We start from the raw sequence: 16428 nt of genomic DNA on the forward strand, positions 1-16428 counted from the left end.
CAAAATTAAGCCAGTGGAGCCGACCAAATACCTTGTTCTGCTTGGGCACTGGTCTACAACTTCATATCCATGAATCATCCTTTAAGTCCAAATTTAACTCGTGGGCTGAAATTTGCAGTATTAGCTTCCTGCTTTGTGACAGCATTGCAGAAAGCAGAGTGGTACAGCAAAAACAACTATGAGAATGTTGAGCAGAGTAACGTATTTTCTTTACAGTCATTAGGTTACATGAGAGAACCAAGGAAACAAGGTTAAATTTTCACAGTAACAAAGAACCTGAAATACAACTCCTTGCATCCAAGACGCTTTTAACCTTGGCAATATACAAACAACCAAAACAAGGAACTATTTTTATCCAACAAAAGGACAATAATCTTTGAAACAAGACTCACTGCTCATATAAAATAATTCAGGCATTATATAGATGACAGTTACAGTCAGCATTCAGTTTTAGGATGTGCATAAAGAATGCTGCATCAGAACAGGCCAGCCTACAAAGAAAAGATGACATTGCTCAAGCTTTCTGAAAAACCAAGACAAATGCCCACATCTAAAAAAAAAAAAAAACCAACAACCTGAAACCACAGAACAGAACATGATGAACAAAAGCAGCTAGAGAACAGAATGTTCAGACTGCACCTGAATACTGTCTCACGCTTAAAGGCTTTGGACATAACATTTCAGGCATTAAGACAACTCAGGAGAGAAAAGGACTCGCTTTTTGAACCATCTTCTAAGGCAGTCTAATTCACCTGAGTTCATTCCCAGAACCTGCTTACTACATGCAGAGTACTGCTTCTGCACATAAAATACGTTTTCTGCCTACGTTAATGTTGACTTGCAACCGTTACTTTACTTGTTCTGAACAGAAGGTACCTGTGCTTTAGCACATTTTAACAGCCAGCACTGCTCTTACCGGCCCATAGCATGTGATCATGTTGTCTTCCATCTTCTCACACTGGGGATCACACTCCACACAAACAGAACCATTTGCAAACTCTCGAAACTCCCTAGGAAAATATTTCGCAAGCAGGTTAGGAAAAAGCAAAAGGGAGACTGAAGCTGAGCAAAAATGGCTGCCTCTTCACCGGGTGGTAATCACTTCAGCCTCATTAAGCCAGTAGACTACACCAGCTGAGATGACTTCTTTTAATGGGATTAGGTTGCTTTACAACAGCTGAAAATTGAGCCCAATCAGCAAAGTCACTCAAAAAAATACTTTGAAAGGGGCAGAGCCCACAGAAAGAGCAAATAACATTCTCTAATCAATACAGTTCAGAACATTCCAGCTGAAGTACTGGTTACGCCGTCCAAATAGAGCCTCTCTGCAATCTTCCTGAGACAGGCACCATGGCAGAACCAGCCATCAAGCGCTGCAGGGTTTGTGGTCAGATGTGTTCTGATGCACACAAAACCACAGTTTTATAACACAGTTCTCCAACCTTTTTTAAGCATACAAAACTGTTTTATGTCAGTGTTCTTTTCACATGCATTATCCAGACAGAAGCGTTTTAAGTATTTTAATGCATTTTCAGGACTTCCAATCCTCTCTACATAACAGTTCCATGAGTTATCATACACGGCAAGAAAGAAATTGTGCCAGTGATTTGATTTTCAATTAGCACCTCGAGGAAAAAAGTGTAATTCAAATCACGGTTTTATCTTTATTATGAAATGAATTACTGGGATCTTACTATAATGTTATGCAGGATGCTGAATTCCACCTGCTGTTCTCCAAAGCCTAATTATTAATTACTCCTACTGCAAGTAACACGAGGAGCTTTGCTCCATTTTATCAATACCAGGCACTCTTTGTCTTTTGTTCAGGGTTTAGGCTACCTACCCTTTAGGAAAAAACACACACAGCAGGTTTTATTATTTCTATTTCCATGTAACATACATAATGCAAAAATCACAGGTAAATCTTCACACACAAGTTCAGATTCTGAAATGACTGAAAGCTACGCAGCAATACATTTCACCCAAAGGCAGTAATATTGACAGTGGAACTGGATACCCCTGGATGTAAAGACAAGGTAACTTACACATCAAATCCTGAATTATCCCCTCAGCAGCACTAGCAAGAAGTACAGCAGAAATATCTTACCCATCATACAGGTTACAAGACTCTATGCAGGTCCTCCCCCTGATGAAGCGCTTGCAGGAGAGACACTGGTCTGGCCCTGGCCCCCAACAGCCATCGCTTGAGCATAATTCATTACACACCATTCCATCAGCAGCTACAGAGAGAGAGAACACTGCCATGAAGTTACGCAGTCCTCTGAATTCGAAAGGAAAATGTTTCACCTAGCATTCAAAAAACAAGACACCCCCTAAAAATACAAAACAACAAGGCCCAACTCTTCCTTGCTGATAGCATAAGCCACAGTGGTTACGTGGCAAAATTCCCCCAAGAACCTAATTATTAAAGTTTGTGAGGAGTAAAAGGCCACGAACCTCAACGGCCTCTAAAATGCTAGAAGACTTCAGTCTCTGAGAAGAGAACATGTCCTCTACAGCCCAAGAGTCCTGCCTGATGAACAGGATTCTCAAATCCACCCAGAAACAGAATTAGCACTATTTACCACTGAACCCTCACAACAAAGACGCCAACCTCAACATTACTAAAACTAATTCCACTTCAACAACCAACAGTAACATAACAAGTTTAGTTTTTTTGAAAGAAGCTTCTCTGCAACTGTTTTACTTTTGAAAAAGAGAAATTGTTACGAGACACCGAGTAAAACACTTGCAGACAGGTCAAGAGCCCTAAGACAAAAAAGAACTGAACTCACCCAACAGGCAAAGGAGCTCTGTGGCTGTACAGCACCCCTCTTCAGGGAGCCCCAACTCCAAGAAATGCTCTCCCTCCCGTGGCTGACCCTTATATGAGCTCCCCCTGGGTCTGCCCCTTCTGACCAGCTGGGCAGCACAGGTGCAAACACTTTGCCTGTGCCCCCTGGGCCAAACACAGCCCTTCACCAGGTGCTCCATCACCACTTCAATCCCCGACCCAACAGCTCCCCTGCGGCAGCTGTTAGAGATGATTCTAGAATGGATTCTGCTGTATGCAGTCTATTGCAGAAAAATGGCCTTAACTTTGGTAGTGAGAAGTCATGCCTCACAAAAAACAGGGAACTTGCTGTCTGTGGCAGTCAAGTAGACAAGGAAGATCTGTTTGATACAGAGTGGTAAGCGTGATCTGACGCAGATAGGAAGAAGGAAAAATATAAGAAACAAACCAAACCAAAAGCTTATTTTCCAGACAGAACAATGCTGGATGAAACGCTCTTCTCCGAGCTGACTATTAACGCTCAACAAGAGTTCAGGATTAACCTCAACAAAGAATTAAGAATTAGCATCAACAGTTCTAAAAAACAGTTCAATATGCCACACTCAGAAAAGCAGACCAAATGTTCAGATTTTTTCCTACAAACACAGCAGAGAAAAAACAGAAATAATTATCTTACCACCACGGAAACTCACTCTGCACTCAGTTTGAGTATTACACCCAGTTCTGGCTTGTTCCTTTCAGAAAGGATGAAGTGAGAAAAAGAGTGCTGCAGATTCAACTGCAATGAAGGAACAAACAGTCCTAGGCTCAGGTGAGGACGGTTGCAACAAAATGCTATGATACTGTGAACAAGATCAGAAGCACAAAGCAATTTTCAAGGCTTCTTCCAAGTCCCTTGAGAGCATTCAAAAAGATGGGAACCCAAGAGGCTTCAAAACAGCTTTTTCCTCCTTCAAAGTGTAGATCAAGCTGCAGAATTCCCTAGCATGGGGAGATGGCTTTAAACTAGAAAAGATTTAGAGATCAGGAAGAAATTCTTTACTGCAGAGATGGTGAGACGCTAGAACAGGCTGCCCAGTGAGGTTGTGGATGCCCCCTTCCTGGAAGCATCCAAGGCCAGGCTGGATGGGGCTGTGAGCAACCTGGTTTAGAGGGAGGTGTGCCTGCCTACAGCAGGGGTTGGAACTAGATGGTATTAAAGGTCCCTTCCAGCCCAAACCATGCTATCATTCTATCCAAGTACTACTTTAAATTGTGATTTCTAAATTCTTTGGTGCAAAAGCACCTGAAAAGAGAACAAAGAGCTTTTCGTATTCAACATGTCAGAAAAAAAAACAACAGCCCACGAAGTAAAACACTGTCAGCCTCAAAACCAAATCTCAAATAAACTAAACTAACAAAAGATGAGGGAAAGGTGGTTTCAATCAATATGAATTGCGTATGGCTATTTTATACAATCCTTTACTACATAAATGATAGATGGTAGAAATGAGCAAAGAGCAAAAGTACACAGGTATTCTCTCCTCAGACTATGAAGAAGGTCCATTTCTACTGATGTAGCCATACCTTACCATGTGCAAGTGTCAAACTTGTATTCCGAGTTCACTCTTCCATGACGAAACAGTTTATGCAAATGACTTCTACAGCACAGTGAGTAGATGAAAAATAACAACAATCTCCTAAATATCAGAGATAGCAAATTCACCAACGCTTGCTTCTCCGATTCACTGGAGCTGCACCAGTAGTCTCACTTTTCAGCCAATGACTGGCTTTAAGAACTCGTAAGGAACATAAAAATCCCTCTTACTTCAGATCCCTTTTTGCTCCTTCTCCATCCTAAGAATGCCTTAGGTTCTGATACAGTTTTACACGCTCTCATCATCCAAAGGCAGTTTCCAATTTTTCTCAATCTTTTTGTTGATATTAAGCTTTTATTATCAGTCATTTTCTTTTCTTCCCCGTCAACTATTAGACTACTCTGAATTAAGAATTTATTCCTTCAAATAGCAAGTGACACTATTACAAGATCTCTCTTGGTACAGGCAGAGCCATATACAAATGAAACAAAGAGTAAAGAAAATTAAGATTGTCCTATTGGAATCTAGCCAGCATAGTACCTGCAGTCTGAGAAAAGAAACAAGAAAAAAACCACTCTATTTCTTTCTGCTTATTTCTAGTACAGAAATACTTTTACAAGCAAAAAAAAAATCCATTTAGCTTGCCATTCCTCCTTTTTCGAGGATGTCTAAAGAGATGTTTGAGTTTTAGATGTATTATTTGACATTTTCAGGGGCTGAGAATGTTCTGAAGCTCCAACGTATCCTATGGCCTGTATGTGGAAGAAAAGAACAAAAAAGCTTTTGACAGGAACTCATTTTCATTAGGAGTCTTAGAATGCTCGTAATGCTCATTATTTATCAATGGGGTCACATAGGTTAGAAGTAACTTCCCCAAACTAGATAGAACACAAGAAAGTTAGCTTAAAAAAAAAGAAAAAAAATGGCTCTATTCTTAATCCAGAGCTCCTTGAACTCAACAGAAAATCTCCCGCAAATTTCAGTTACATTTGCATCAAACCTTGCTATTTATTCAAGTTTTCAACCGGTGACTAAATTGACCTAATTCTGAACAACATTTATAACAACCTTTGCCTGGAAAGGTTTCCCTGTATACTGCAGGTGTCAGTAGAGTTGACAGCAATTATTTAGATAACGTCATATGAGAGATCATTTTTTTTCTAGATTTATTTTGTGTGCTCTTGTATTTATCATGAGTTGTCTCTGACTTGTTCCATAAAATACCCATGCTGGGGGAAAAAAAGCCAATTCTTTGCTTCAGCACGGAGCAATGGTAAAATCTAACCGATGGAGTACCTTCTAGCAAGTAAATTTATCATCATTCACTCTGCATTGATTATCTTTGTAACAGTTTAGGCACAAACTGTGTTTAGTATTACAGGTTAGAGCAGGAGACGATTATAAGCATACAACTGATGAGAGGACCTGAGAAAACAGCATGGAGCTGCGTCAGGGGAGGGTCGGGGGGGTGAGGAAAAGGCTCTGCCCCAGGAGGGTGGTGGGCATGGAGAAGCTCCCCAAGGCAGCGGGCACAGACCTGAGCTGCTGGAGCTCAGGGAGCATTTGAACAGCATTCTCAGACATAAGAGTTTGGATTTTGGGTAGCCCTGTGTAGGGCCAGAAGTTGGACTTAGTGATGTTTGTGGGTCTCTTCCAACTCAGGATGTTCTGTGACTCTGTGAGAGCTCCTGAATTGTACATACATACTCTCCCGTCCATTCCCACGAGGGTTATCCATTTGGTCACATCCATTTGCCATGTGAATCCCCTCAAACAACTTTGGGAGACACTGCTGCTAAAGCTGCAGCATCTCTTGAAGGCTCACAGCTCATCCTTCGCTCTTCTCCTCTAACGTGCCTCCAAGCCTATGGATCTCCCAGGCTCCATGCAGTTCACAAGTATCTCACTGGCAATCATGGACTGGAGCGTTTTTGACTGAACTGACTGAACTGAACACTGACTGAACACTGCTGTTGTTATTTTCATTTAAAAAAGAACAGACTTTCACCAAATTCCGCTGTGTCAATGTTATCTCAAAGATAAGCACTGCTGTAAAACTGAACTTGTCTAGGAATATTTAAATCCCTCAATAATTCTTCAGTATTTCATTACTTTTAAGTTCAGCAAAAGACAATTTTGAATGGTATGGGAAAAATACATCACCATTTTGTGATTTGTAAAAAAAAATCACTTCAATAAGAGGCTGATTACATGACCTGAGAAGCTCACACATGCACTTTAAATAAAGCTACATTTGTAATAAATGTCTGCTGTAACATGTTCTTGGCAATTTGTAATCACTAGGCAGCAAGGAAAGCAGTAACAAGCTGACAGTGCCTCAAAATACACAAAGAATTAATAATAAACACACCAGAGTGTGGCTGTAATAATTAACATGGTCTAGACTGGTTTCTTTGTGGGAAATGGTACGAAAAAAACTTTCATGGATATTTTTATTAACAATTCACACTCTGCTAGTTGCCATGTAAACAAATAGTATTTCCACCACAGACGCTACACTTCAATCCTGCAAGTATTTACATACACTTTAACCTTCCTCATTCTGATCAGGCTTTTTGTCACTCAGACAGGCATGTGCATATGCGCAAGTGCCTGCAGAAAGTGGGTCTAAAACAGGCAAAAGAACCAGAAGGCAAAAACTGAAACCCTGGTGGCTTGCCCTCAGATCACACTCAGGCAATGGAAGATCAGAAAAGCTCTGCAGAAGCTCAGTCTGCTCCCATCTCCTGAACAGGACGGATGCTTTGAAGCATGCTGGACAAATGCATCTGGCTCTAAGGACCAGTTCTGTCTTACCTCAAGTAAAGGTGAGGAGTTTAGTTAGACATCTAACCTGCAGCAGAACCCATTTAACCCCAGAGAGGTGCTGACTGACTGACAGGCAGAGCTGAAGCAGCAAGGTAGCTCGTCTCATCTAACGTTGACTCTCTAAAGGCCACAAAACATTATCGATTCATTCATACAAGATGTGCATAGAGAGAAAACCACTGTTACATTTATGACTCAGGAAATTAGCAGTCCAAGACATTGCATTCTGATCTAAGTAGCCTGGCCCATAGCCTATGTTCATTAAATACAGCCCGTTTAATCAATAGGCTAGAAATCATTTTTGGAACTAAACTCCTGGTAGTGCATCATATATACTAACTTTTCAAAGGGAAATGAAAAAGAGATCTGTTTTTCTCATGAAGATTCTCCCGGTGTAAAATTTCATAAAATATCTTCAGTAGTATTTTTCTTCCAGGGAAATAAAAGCTTCTACTACAGCAAATCCTCAACAAGGTGGAAGTCAAATAAAGTGCACATTTTCCCTTTGTGTGCAAATGTGCTGACAAGATTTACAGTGCCAGAGTGCGATTTGGCAGTGTGTTCTAGTTTCCATTTGCTCAAGAAGTCTGAGTTTTAATAGCTTGTAGCCATTTCAAAGACTTGACAATCACAGGCAAGGGCAAAAAGGTATTTGACAAAGCAGTCCCAACAACTGCTATGGGACTACATTCCCAATTACTGTGTCCAGTTGGCCTCCAAGTTCACCTGAGCTGCTTCTTATAGTCTTCTAATATGTGGTCTGTAAGTCATTGTATGGGAACTGCTGAGTCACGGCCTGAACCTCTGTTTGATCACCTGAGGAGAGCCATGAGTCAGCCAGAGGAGCACAGCTGAAGGCAATTCAGCTGTGCTGCTGGAAGGGGTGCAGCCTGGACCCCTCCTAGACCTATTTAAGAGCTGGCTACCAGAGGAGAAGGGTTTCTTCTGGGGATCTATGCTGCTGGAGTTTTGAAAGTGAGTGCAGGATAGAGGTAAGCTTTCTCTCTATTCTCTTTTTGTTACCATTATCAGCTTTACAAAACTTTTTTTTTTTTTTTGTAGTTGTAATATCTTAATATTCATTGATGATACAGTCATGTAGCTCTTCAAGCAAAAAGGAAGCACTACTTCCTTTTTGGAGCTATGGAGATTATGTTGCATCCTATTACCTTCATTCAGTTGGATGGGCCCTGGGCAGCCTGTTCTAGTATGAGATATGGATGTTGGCAGCCCTGCCTGTAGCCTGATAGGTGGAGCTTGATGATCCTTGAGGCCCCTTCCAACCCAAGCCATTCTATCATTCTAAGGCTCTATGATGATTCAACTTTCACTTTTACCTGTAGAACAGTAGCCAAATAACAGCCAAAAAACCCCACCTCACCTAGAGATCTACCAAATGAGGTTTAACACTTCATGAGGCTCTCACATAACAGAAGAATTGAGAAAAAAAAAAACAAAAAAAAAACAACAACAACCAAGTGGAGCTGACAGATCTATAAATATGTTCAACCCAGTAGTGAAATCTATCCTCATACCACAGTGATGAGCGCAGCCACAAAATCTTTCAATGCAGAGCAGTATTTCCAAGAGAGGGGGAAAAAAAGAAGCACTTAAAAGTATTATCATGGTCTGAAAAAACATTTCTGCCTTGCCCAATCTGAAAGAACAGATATATCACTTAAACATACTGCAATTTAATGAATTTTTCTCTGGCAGTATCCTTAAAATGAACTATATTGCTGCTATTATGCAATATTATGCAAGTTGCAGTGTGATTTCTGCATAACCAACTCATTTAATCTGCTACACAGTGTTCATTTGATTTTTCAATAGGATCTTAGTCCAGATAAGCTTTCCTGACAGACAATTAGCCCCAGCTGAAATTCTCCTAGTGACCTTCCTTGTCAGACAGGCTCAGTATGGCAAGGGAGAACACAGTTACCAGACAGCAGTCCCAAAAGTGACCTTTCGAGATTGAGAGCCACTTTGGCAAAGAAGAGAAGCAGAAGATGCCTGTTTAGCTCCATAGGTAGAGGGCTGTAAGTCAAAGTCTATAGAAACTATATTCGCTCCACATGTACAACCTTCAGAATCCATATTTATAAAACTGTACCTCTTGTCTCCAAAGTTCATATCTCAGCAGGAAGCAGTGCCTTCTTCCTTCTCCATTTCATTTGCCCATACTTTAAAACACTTCATTTTCTTACAAATCTCCTTGGAGACACTGGGCCACATCTTTAGATTCTGCAAATGATCGATACTCCGCTCTTGTTTGTGGGGCTCTAAACAAGTGACCCCAGCTGCATTTCTGGCCTGTCCACACACTGTATCCTGTCATTACTTAAATCATTTCCCCCAGAGTGAGCCACTCGCAGGCATGAAGATTTACACTGAGAAGCAGTACTTACTGCAGTTCTCTGCTTTTCTATTTCGATGAATCACCGTCTTTTGGCTGGGTGTGCTGAAAAGGCTGGTCCAGTTGACTGTGTGGTAGTAGCATAAATTGCTGTTGTCTGTTATGTAGATGTTACCAGCGCTGATCTGCTTCAAGGACTGGAACTGTAAAGAGGTAATGCCTTGCTGCTTCAGGATGAGTAAGGAAAGGCCGCTGTGACAGAAGGAAAGAGAACGTAGATGAGCCCCAAGAGGTGGCTCCAGAGGTGAAGCTCAGCAGAGCTGGTGGAGAACTTCCCACTGAAATTAGTTTTAATGGCACGATCATTTGCAAATTTGCTCAGAAAACTTTTAGTTTGAAATGGCACAGATATTTTGTGAGGCAAAAGGTGGTTTCATTGCCCAGAAAGCCAAGTGCCCTTTCAGAACTGTAATACCACAAACTGCGAGGCAAGCAATGTTAGGTCAATTCAGCCATCAAACTAACTGGCTAAGTCACTCACGGCCCTGGAACAATCATTAACTCTTTTAAATAAAGTGCTGTCAAGAAAACTGAAGAAAATGTGTTGTTTCTTTACCCCACAGGACATCAAAATTAACACTTCAGATGGTTTATACGCTAAGGAAAAACTGACGAAGTCATGTAAAATGCATTCTAAAATGTGTTAACATGACAAATTAATGTCACTTATGGTAATACAGGAAGAAACTGCTATTTTCAAGGAAATTTTTCCACCCACTTCCTACATTGCGTTTTTCTGCTATTGTAAGCTGTGGTTATCTCCTCTATCAGAAGAATGATAAACAATTGTGTAACACAGGAATGACTGTGCATACTGTATGACTGAAGACAAGTGAACAACATCCAGCTTCTCAACACCCTTCAGGTTATTGTATTTTAATGTTTATAATTGCTTTCCAGCTGTTCTAAACAAAAATTGCTGCTTCTGAACAGAATGCTGGGCTGTAATTCAATCTCAAGGTTTCACTGCTATTCATGATCTGTTTGGTTTGCTGTTAAAAATGTCAGCAAGATGCTGCATTTACACAACTGGGAACCAGAGTTTCCTTTCTACATCGCTCTACAAGGTATCTTGTCTTCCACTGTTATTTCTCACTGCGTTTTCTTCTTTTCAAAAATCAATTCCTCCCTATCAGTTCTCATATGAAGACATGTCTGGTAAAAATGATAGTACAGAGCTAACAAATACCATCTGCTAAGTACAACGTATTCACCTTTTATTGCTTCTTAAGACCAGGTTGTTCTTTGGACATTTGTGACTGTAAATCTATACACATCTGTATGGGCATGCAGATAATGAGGCAAAGTTCTAGTATCTTTTAAGGTACATTTCATATTCATAAAATGTTTTAAAATGTAGAAAGTATTAAATGAACTGGAAGTTGGCATCTGCAGAAATGAACCAGGATCATCTGATGCCGTTTGTTTTTCTTTTACGTCTTTACATTCAAAAGTTATTGTCCATTGTCAAGAATGGAATAGCAAAGATACTGTTAAAGAACAGCTTGCCAACTGAGAAAACGTGCCAAGTTATGACACGCTTCCCAAGAAGTGTTGCACTCGTTGCTACTACAATGCTGACGAAAAACAGCATGGTGAACATAGAAAGTACCTTACCTATACAGAGCTCTTCCACCAATAGTAACCAAGTTAGAAAAAACCCTGAAGTCAGTCATGTTCTCAGGCCACGACTGTATGTTCAAATACCCTGAAGGAGAAAAAGGAAATGTGAGCATCAATCATTCCAGCCATAAAGACTGCTTTATCAAATACATGAATTAAGACAGGCCCAGGCTTTAAGTGAAAGAAAGCGACTGTCTGAGAAAAAGAAATAAAGGTGATGAATTCAAAGACAGCAGTGTGCAAAATTCACCGGCCTGCTCTGTACTGTCTCCTCCAGCGAGGAAAAGGAAGACGTGAACAGCGTCACAGCACTCAATCAGCTTTCAAAAGCCACGCTGAGGGCAAGCTTAAACATCAGCTGCAATCTGAAAGGCCTACGTACCATTTCTCAGCAGCAGCAGGCAACATTAGGATTTGCCTCAATTAAGAACATTCAATTAAAAACGTATTGGAGCCCAAGACAGAAACTGAGAGATCCATTATGATGCATTAAAAGGTAACAAGATTTTCCTAAAACAAAGAACTTTCATCCACTTCTGACCGTGTGTGTGGATCAGTCTTCAAGGGAGAGCACTGGAGGGTAGTGAGTGCAACTCTTTATTTTGTTTTGCAGACATCTGGGACGCACCTATGATTTTGTTTCAGTACAGGACTGGAATGCAATACATCTTTAAGCAAAGGGATAATTCCACTGGTAAAGCAGAGCTTTCCATTAGCATCTGAAACACTTGCATCACTTTGCCAGCATGGTGCTCACTTAACACTAAGGTCTTGGTCTTCTGATGCTCGTATAACCCAAAGGCAACGTTTATTCTGTATTCGTGTGTAAAGTAAAGGACAGCACAGTTGTGAACAATACTTTAATAAATAACAACTCCAATATCAGCTATCAAATACATAGCAGAGTGAGTTTTAAGAAAAGAGCATCTGTGCTCCTCAGGAAACCCAACAAATGACAAAGCAAATGCAGAATGAAAAGAAATTCAGATTGTAGGACATCGGAAGTGTTTGTTACCTGTTATCTCTCTCACTGTTTGGAAAATATTTAATTTCTCAGGATTAATGGCTGCGATTGTGTGATATGGATCCCTGGAAGATTAAGCAGACAAAATGCAACACTGTGAATGATAATTAAACAAACAAACAAAAAACAACCACCACAACTTTCACAAAGTTCTGCCATGCAGAAAGTAGTATTATATTTTAACACGAGGTCAATGCTTTGATTTCAGGCAGTGTGAGTTGCAGGTTTCAGACTTCTGATTCTGCAAAATCTAACTTCTCCCGTGTCATTTCAAAGGGAAACAGTAGTGCTCACTATCCTGAGTCATGAATATTTTAGTAAATACTTCAGCTGCTGGAAAATTAATGGATTCAGAACAACTGTGGATGATCTTCATAAAGGATGATTTTTCTCAGGCAGACTAGCTGAAATGGCACAGCTGAAGTACTGTGCTACTACCTGGACTAACAAAACTGCTACTGAAACAATTCACAAGCTATAAGCAGAAGAGAACTATGAGCATGCTGGCAGTGCCTGACATGTGACTTCAGATGGAAGCACTAAGCTAAGCAGTCAAGCAAGTTGGCCACCTGGGAACTGAAATGTCCCCATCAAACAGGAAAATCTCAGGTATGCTACAGCATAAAAACATGACACTGACTCATTTTGAGAGTGCCATGAGTTAGCATTTCTTCTTCTTAATTCTAACAAAAAAACCTTGAAATAGTCAGGAAAAAAATTCTTCTGTAACACCATCTTATGGTGTTTTTGTGAATTTTACAGGGCTAGGAAACAACCTCGGGAAAAGATAGAGCATGCATTTCCATGTCCTGCTTCCTAAGAGACATTCTTGGAACTGGAGCTATATCTCCTGAGACAAGCCTCACAAGTTTGTCCTGCAGTGAATATGCAACAAAACCCCTTAATAGGCAAACGCCTGATCTGCTTTACCAACATGCAAACTTGTAGAGTAATGCAGGCATCTACCACTCTTCCTAGCAGAGCCAAGACTTCTCAGTAGAACAGGCAAAACTGAACTTTGCAGCTTCAAGAACAAGAGATTTAACTGATTGCATGACTGCAGACAGACAACTAAAGGGGAGATAAAACACTGCCTATAATGGAGGCTTGTTGCTCTTGCTGATAGTTAGGGCTCTCTGTTCTTAACAGAGATTATAACAGAGAAACAGAAAGAATGCCATAAGCGAGTTTGTCAGGGCCTACTGGACCAATTCTTCCATCTGTTCAGGTCACTGAAAGATGGGCTTCATGGGCAACATTTTCTTAGCAATGATGCTATCACAACAGCCTTGAAATAGTGGCTCACTATTGCTGTGCACTATTGCACTGGTGCAGATTTTTATAAGCACAGCATGCAGACTCTTGTTCATCACTGGCAAAAATGCACAGCTAATGCTGATGACTGTGTTGAAAAATAGTGTTTTGATAGAGAAAACTCTCAGCTCCAAACAGGGTTATTGTGCTCCTTCCATCTATTGTTGTTGCCATGGAAATAAATAGAAAGCATCATTTTTGGAGTGACCTACACAGTTTGAATAGACATTGTTACAAATACATAGCGACTAAGTTCAAATGATGAGGCAACAGAAAGACGAGCTACAAAATACCAGGATCAAAAACCACAGAATCAATTGTAATCATACAGTTACCAATCAAAACAAGAAAATCCACTCTTAGCATCTTTCAAGCAATGAAGTAGTTCTCTGAGACTACAAAACACCTTGCAACTCTGCAGAGATGCAGACTTAAAGTCTCCACAATCTCAAGTGCTGAGAGTTCAGCTTAAATGTTACAGTTCACAGAGTATACAAATTTGTAACAGAAGGTAACTAGAAGTTGGAGCGGAGGTACGTTTTGTTATTGCTCTACATAATCCATCTATGTAACTGGCAGCATACCTACTATCATCTTTCATTTCCTGTGTGTACTAATGATTCGCAAAATGCAATTACAGTTTTAAACAAAAAAAGCTGTTCCAGAATATTTTCTTCCCCAGAGTGTTTTATTCCAGGTTGGCTTTGTTCTCGTTATATTTAATTGATAGATCTGCTATCATGACTCACCTTGTAACTTCGCTATTACTGCAACTTCTACAAAAAATGTCTCTGTAATCCTCAAAATCACAGATCTCTTAATGAACTGCAGAGAACTGCTCGGTTCCTCCAGCTGCTTGCCTTGCATTTACTAGAGTACTTCCTGTCTTGTGGGATGTAACAGATTTACAACCAGCCTCGTGAGCAATCATTTGGATGAGAAAGTGCTAAGGTGTGAGCACTGACTGCTGCGTGACCTTCACAGGGCTTCCATAAGCCCAAAGCTGCATTTCCTTAAACCACCTGAACCTACTTTTCTTTCTCCCTATGCCACATTAACCTTTCACACTGTGCTCTCTGCAGGAGATGAGAAGGCCAACCGCGCTGCTGAAGCTCACACTGGCTGCCCTTTTGAACATCAGTGAGCTGCAGGGCTCCGCCACTGAAACGGATTTTCAGCTCTTGAGTGGCTGGAGTCAAGTTGTAGGTGAAGAAATATTACAACCCATCAGCCCAGCAAACCAAAGAAACAAGTCATTTCTCTCCACCTCACCTCGTAGGGAAATGTGAGCCACGCAACCCAGAGTCAACAACTTCATTATCTTAACGCATCTAAATCTAAGGAAAGCTGACAAAATATCTGCTGCTATTACTCATGCCAGAATTCCACTTCAGATCCATCTGCGGAAGTTCAGCTCATCACACACTACGCCATGAAACTGCTAACAGAGAGTTAGCCTGGAACCATACCTTGTATTGTTTATCCTAACAAGCAATTGCAGCCAGCGCTGAAAACTCTGAGAAGCCAAAAGAGCATATTAAAACTTGAGGACTACCCAGCAGAAGTAATTGAATACTTTGTACTACTGATGTATATTTATTACAACAAAGGGAGAGAAAGAGTTTCATCCTGCTAGTGCATTTTGAGGATTTCACTCGTTTTAAAAGGCCCTGCAATACCTCAAAGCACCACATGTAACTCACCGTGGCTGATTACACCACGAAAAGCTTGAATTAGTGGGAAAATACAATCCTACATCTGCTCTCTCAAAGAGCACAAAACAAGAAAGCAGTTATTGACATCGGACCTCCTCTGACCACCAAAACAGATTACATCTGTTCCCTCCATTTACATCCCACCCTGCTGAATTTGCACCACACATTCACTTTTGATACAACGGCAAACGGCTCGTCAAACTATTAACAGCATGAGGTTATTTGGCTGGTCTTTCTTTACAAAAAACAGACATTAATGAGACTTCCAAATACTGGTTCTATATCTCCACATCATCTACTGTTATTAAGACCTATTCAATACACGGATGTATTTAAAGCAAAACACCGCATTTAAGTACCACTGATTTTTGCACATCTCTGCAATTGAAACTGGAATAGATACAATTAAAATGAGTTGACAAGAGGGCAGGTTTTTTTGCATGCATGTGCAGCAATAGCCAGCTAGGCTCTGACAATTTTCACTACGTGAGGCACTTTTAGCATATTCTGCATGTTTCACCACCGATTAAACATAATTCAGAACAAATGAATGGAAGGGAACCTATCCTCTGTTATGAGCCATTATTGAAAGCGAGTGCTGAAAATTTTACGAAGGAACCTAAGCTCTCAGTTGGCTTTTCTCTTTCTAATGCCATCTAGTTCATTCTGTCTTTTCCTACAGATTGAATGCTAAGAATCTGGTTAACAGTTTCCTTCACAAATGAAGGCAGGAAACTAATTTATCCTAGGTCTGCAGTCGAGTAATAGAAGCCTGCAGCTGTAATGCAGAGGTGGGCACTACTGGTTTCAGCGTGCACCATGACACAACATACAAACATTTTGTCACTTACCCATGAATCCCAGTAACAAGGAAGATCAGGTTGCCATTGATCTTAGTGCAGTTTATGAACTTGTCAATGTTGCTGGAATCCACCGTCTGAGCTGACACTAAGCTCCCTGTTCCAATGCCATCACACGCTGCCAAAACAAGGAGTTTATGTGAACAACTAGGAGAAACAATTACTAAATCAGTACCTGTCATCCCTCTAAATGCAAGCCTTTGTTTCTTTCAGAGAAAAAGCAGCAATGAGGTGTTAAAATGGCGCTCATTACCCATATTCCCCGAGGACCGAGTG

The 16428-nt window shown here is 40.6% G+C and overlaps 1 protein-coding gene across 5 annotated transcripts in view; it reads right to left on the bottom strand.

The window, feature by feature from the left end:
- ERBB4 (erb-b2 receptor tyrosine kinase 4) overlaps window positions 1-16428 on the bottom strand; it is a 503190-nt gene that overhangs the window by 131988 nt on the left and 354774 nt on the right. For all 5 annotated transcript variants that reach the window (XM_042875078.1, XM_042875077.1, XM_042875080.1 and 2 more), the window contains exons 9-14: window positions 16144-16270; window positions 12255-12328; window positions 11234-11324; window positions 9609-9808; window positions 2108-2240; window positions 917-1010 (exon numbers count right to left, since the gene is read on the bottom strand). In XM_042875078.1, coding sequence (XP_042731012.1) covers window positions 917-1010; window positions 2108-2240; window positions 9609-9808; window positions 11234-11324; window positions 12255-12328; window positions 16144-16270 — 719 coding nt within the window. The remainder of the gene's footprint in view (window positions 1-916; window positions 1011-2107; window positions 2241-9608; window positions 9809-11233; window positions 11325-12254; window positions 12329-16143; window positions 16271-16428) is intronic.

This window comes from Lagopus leucura, unplaced genomic scaffold (assembly GCF_019238085.1).
Source record: "Lagopus leucura isolate 7727_CA_CO unplaced genomic scaffold, USGS_WTPT01 Super-Scaffold_100012, whole genome shotgun sequence".
Taxonomy (NCBI): Eukaryota; Metazoa; Chordata; class Aves; order Galliformes; family Phasianidae; genus Lagopus; species Lagopus leucura.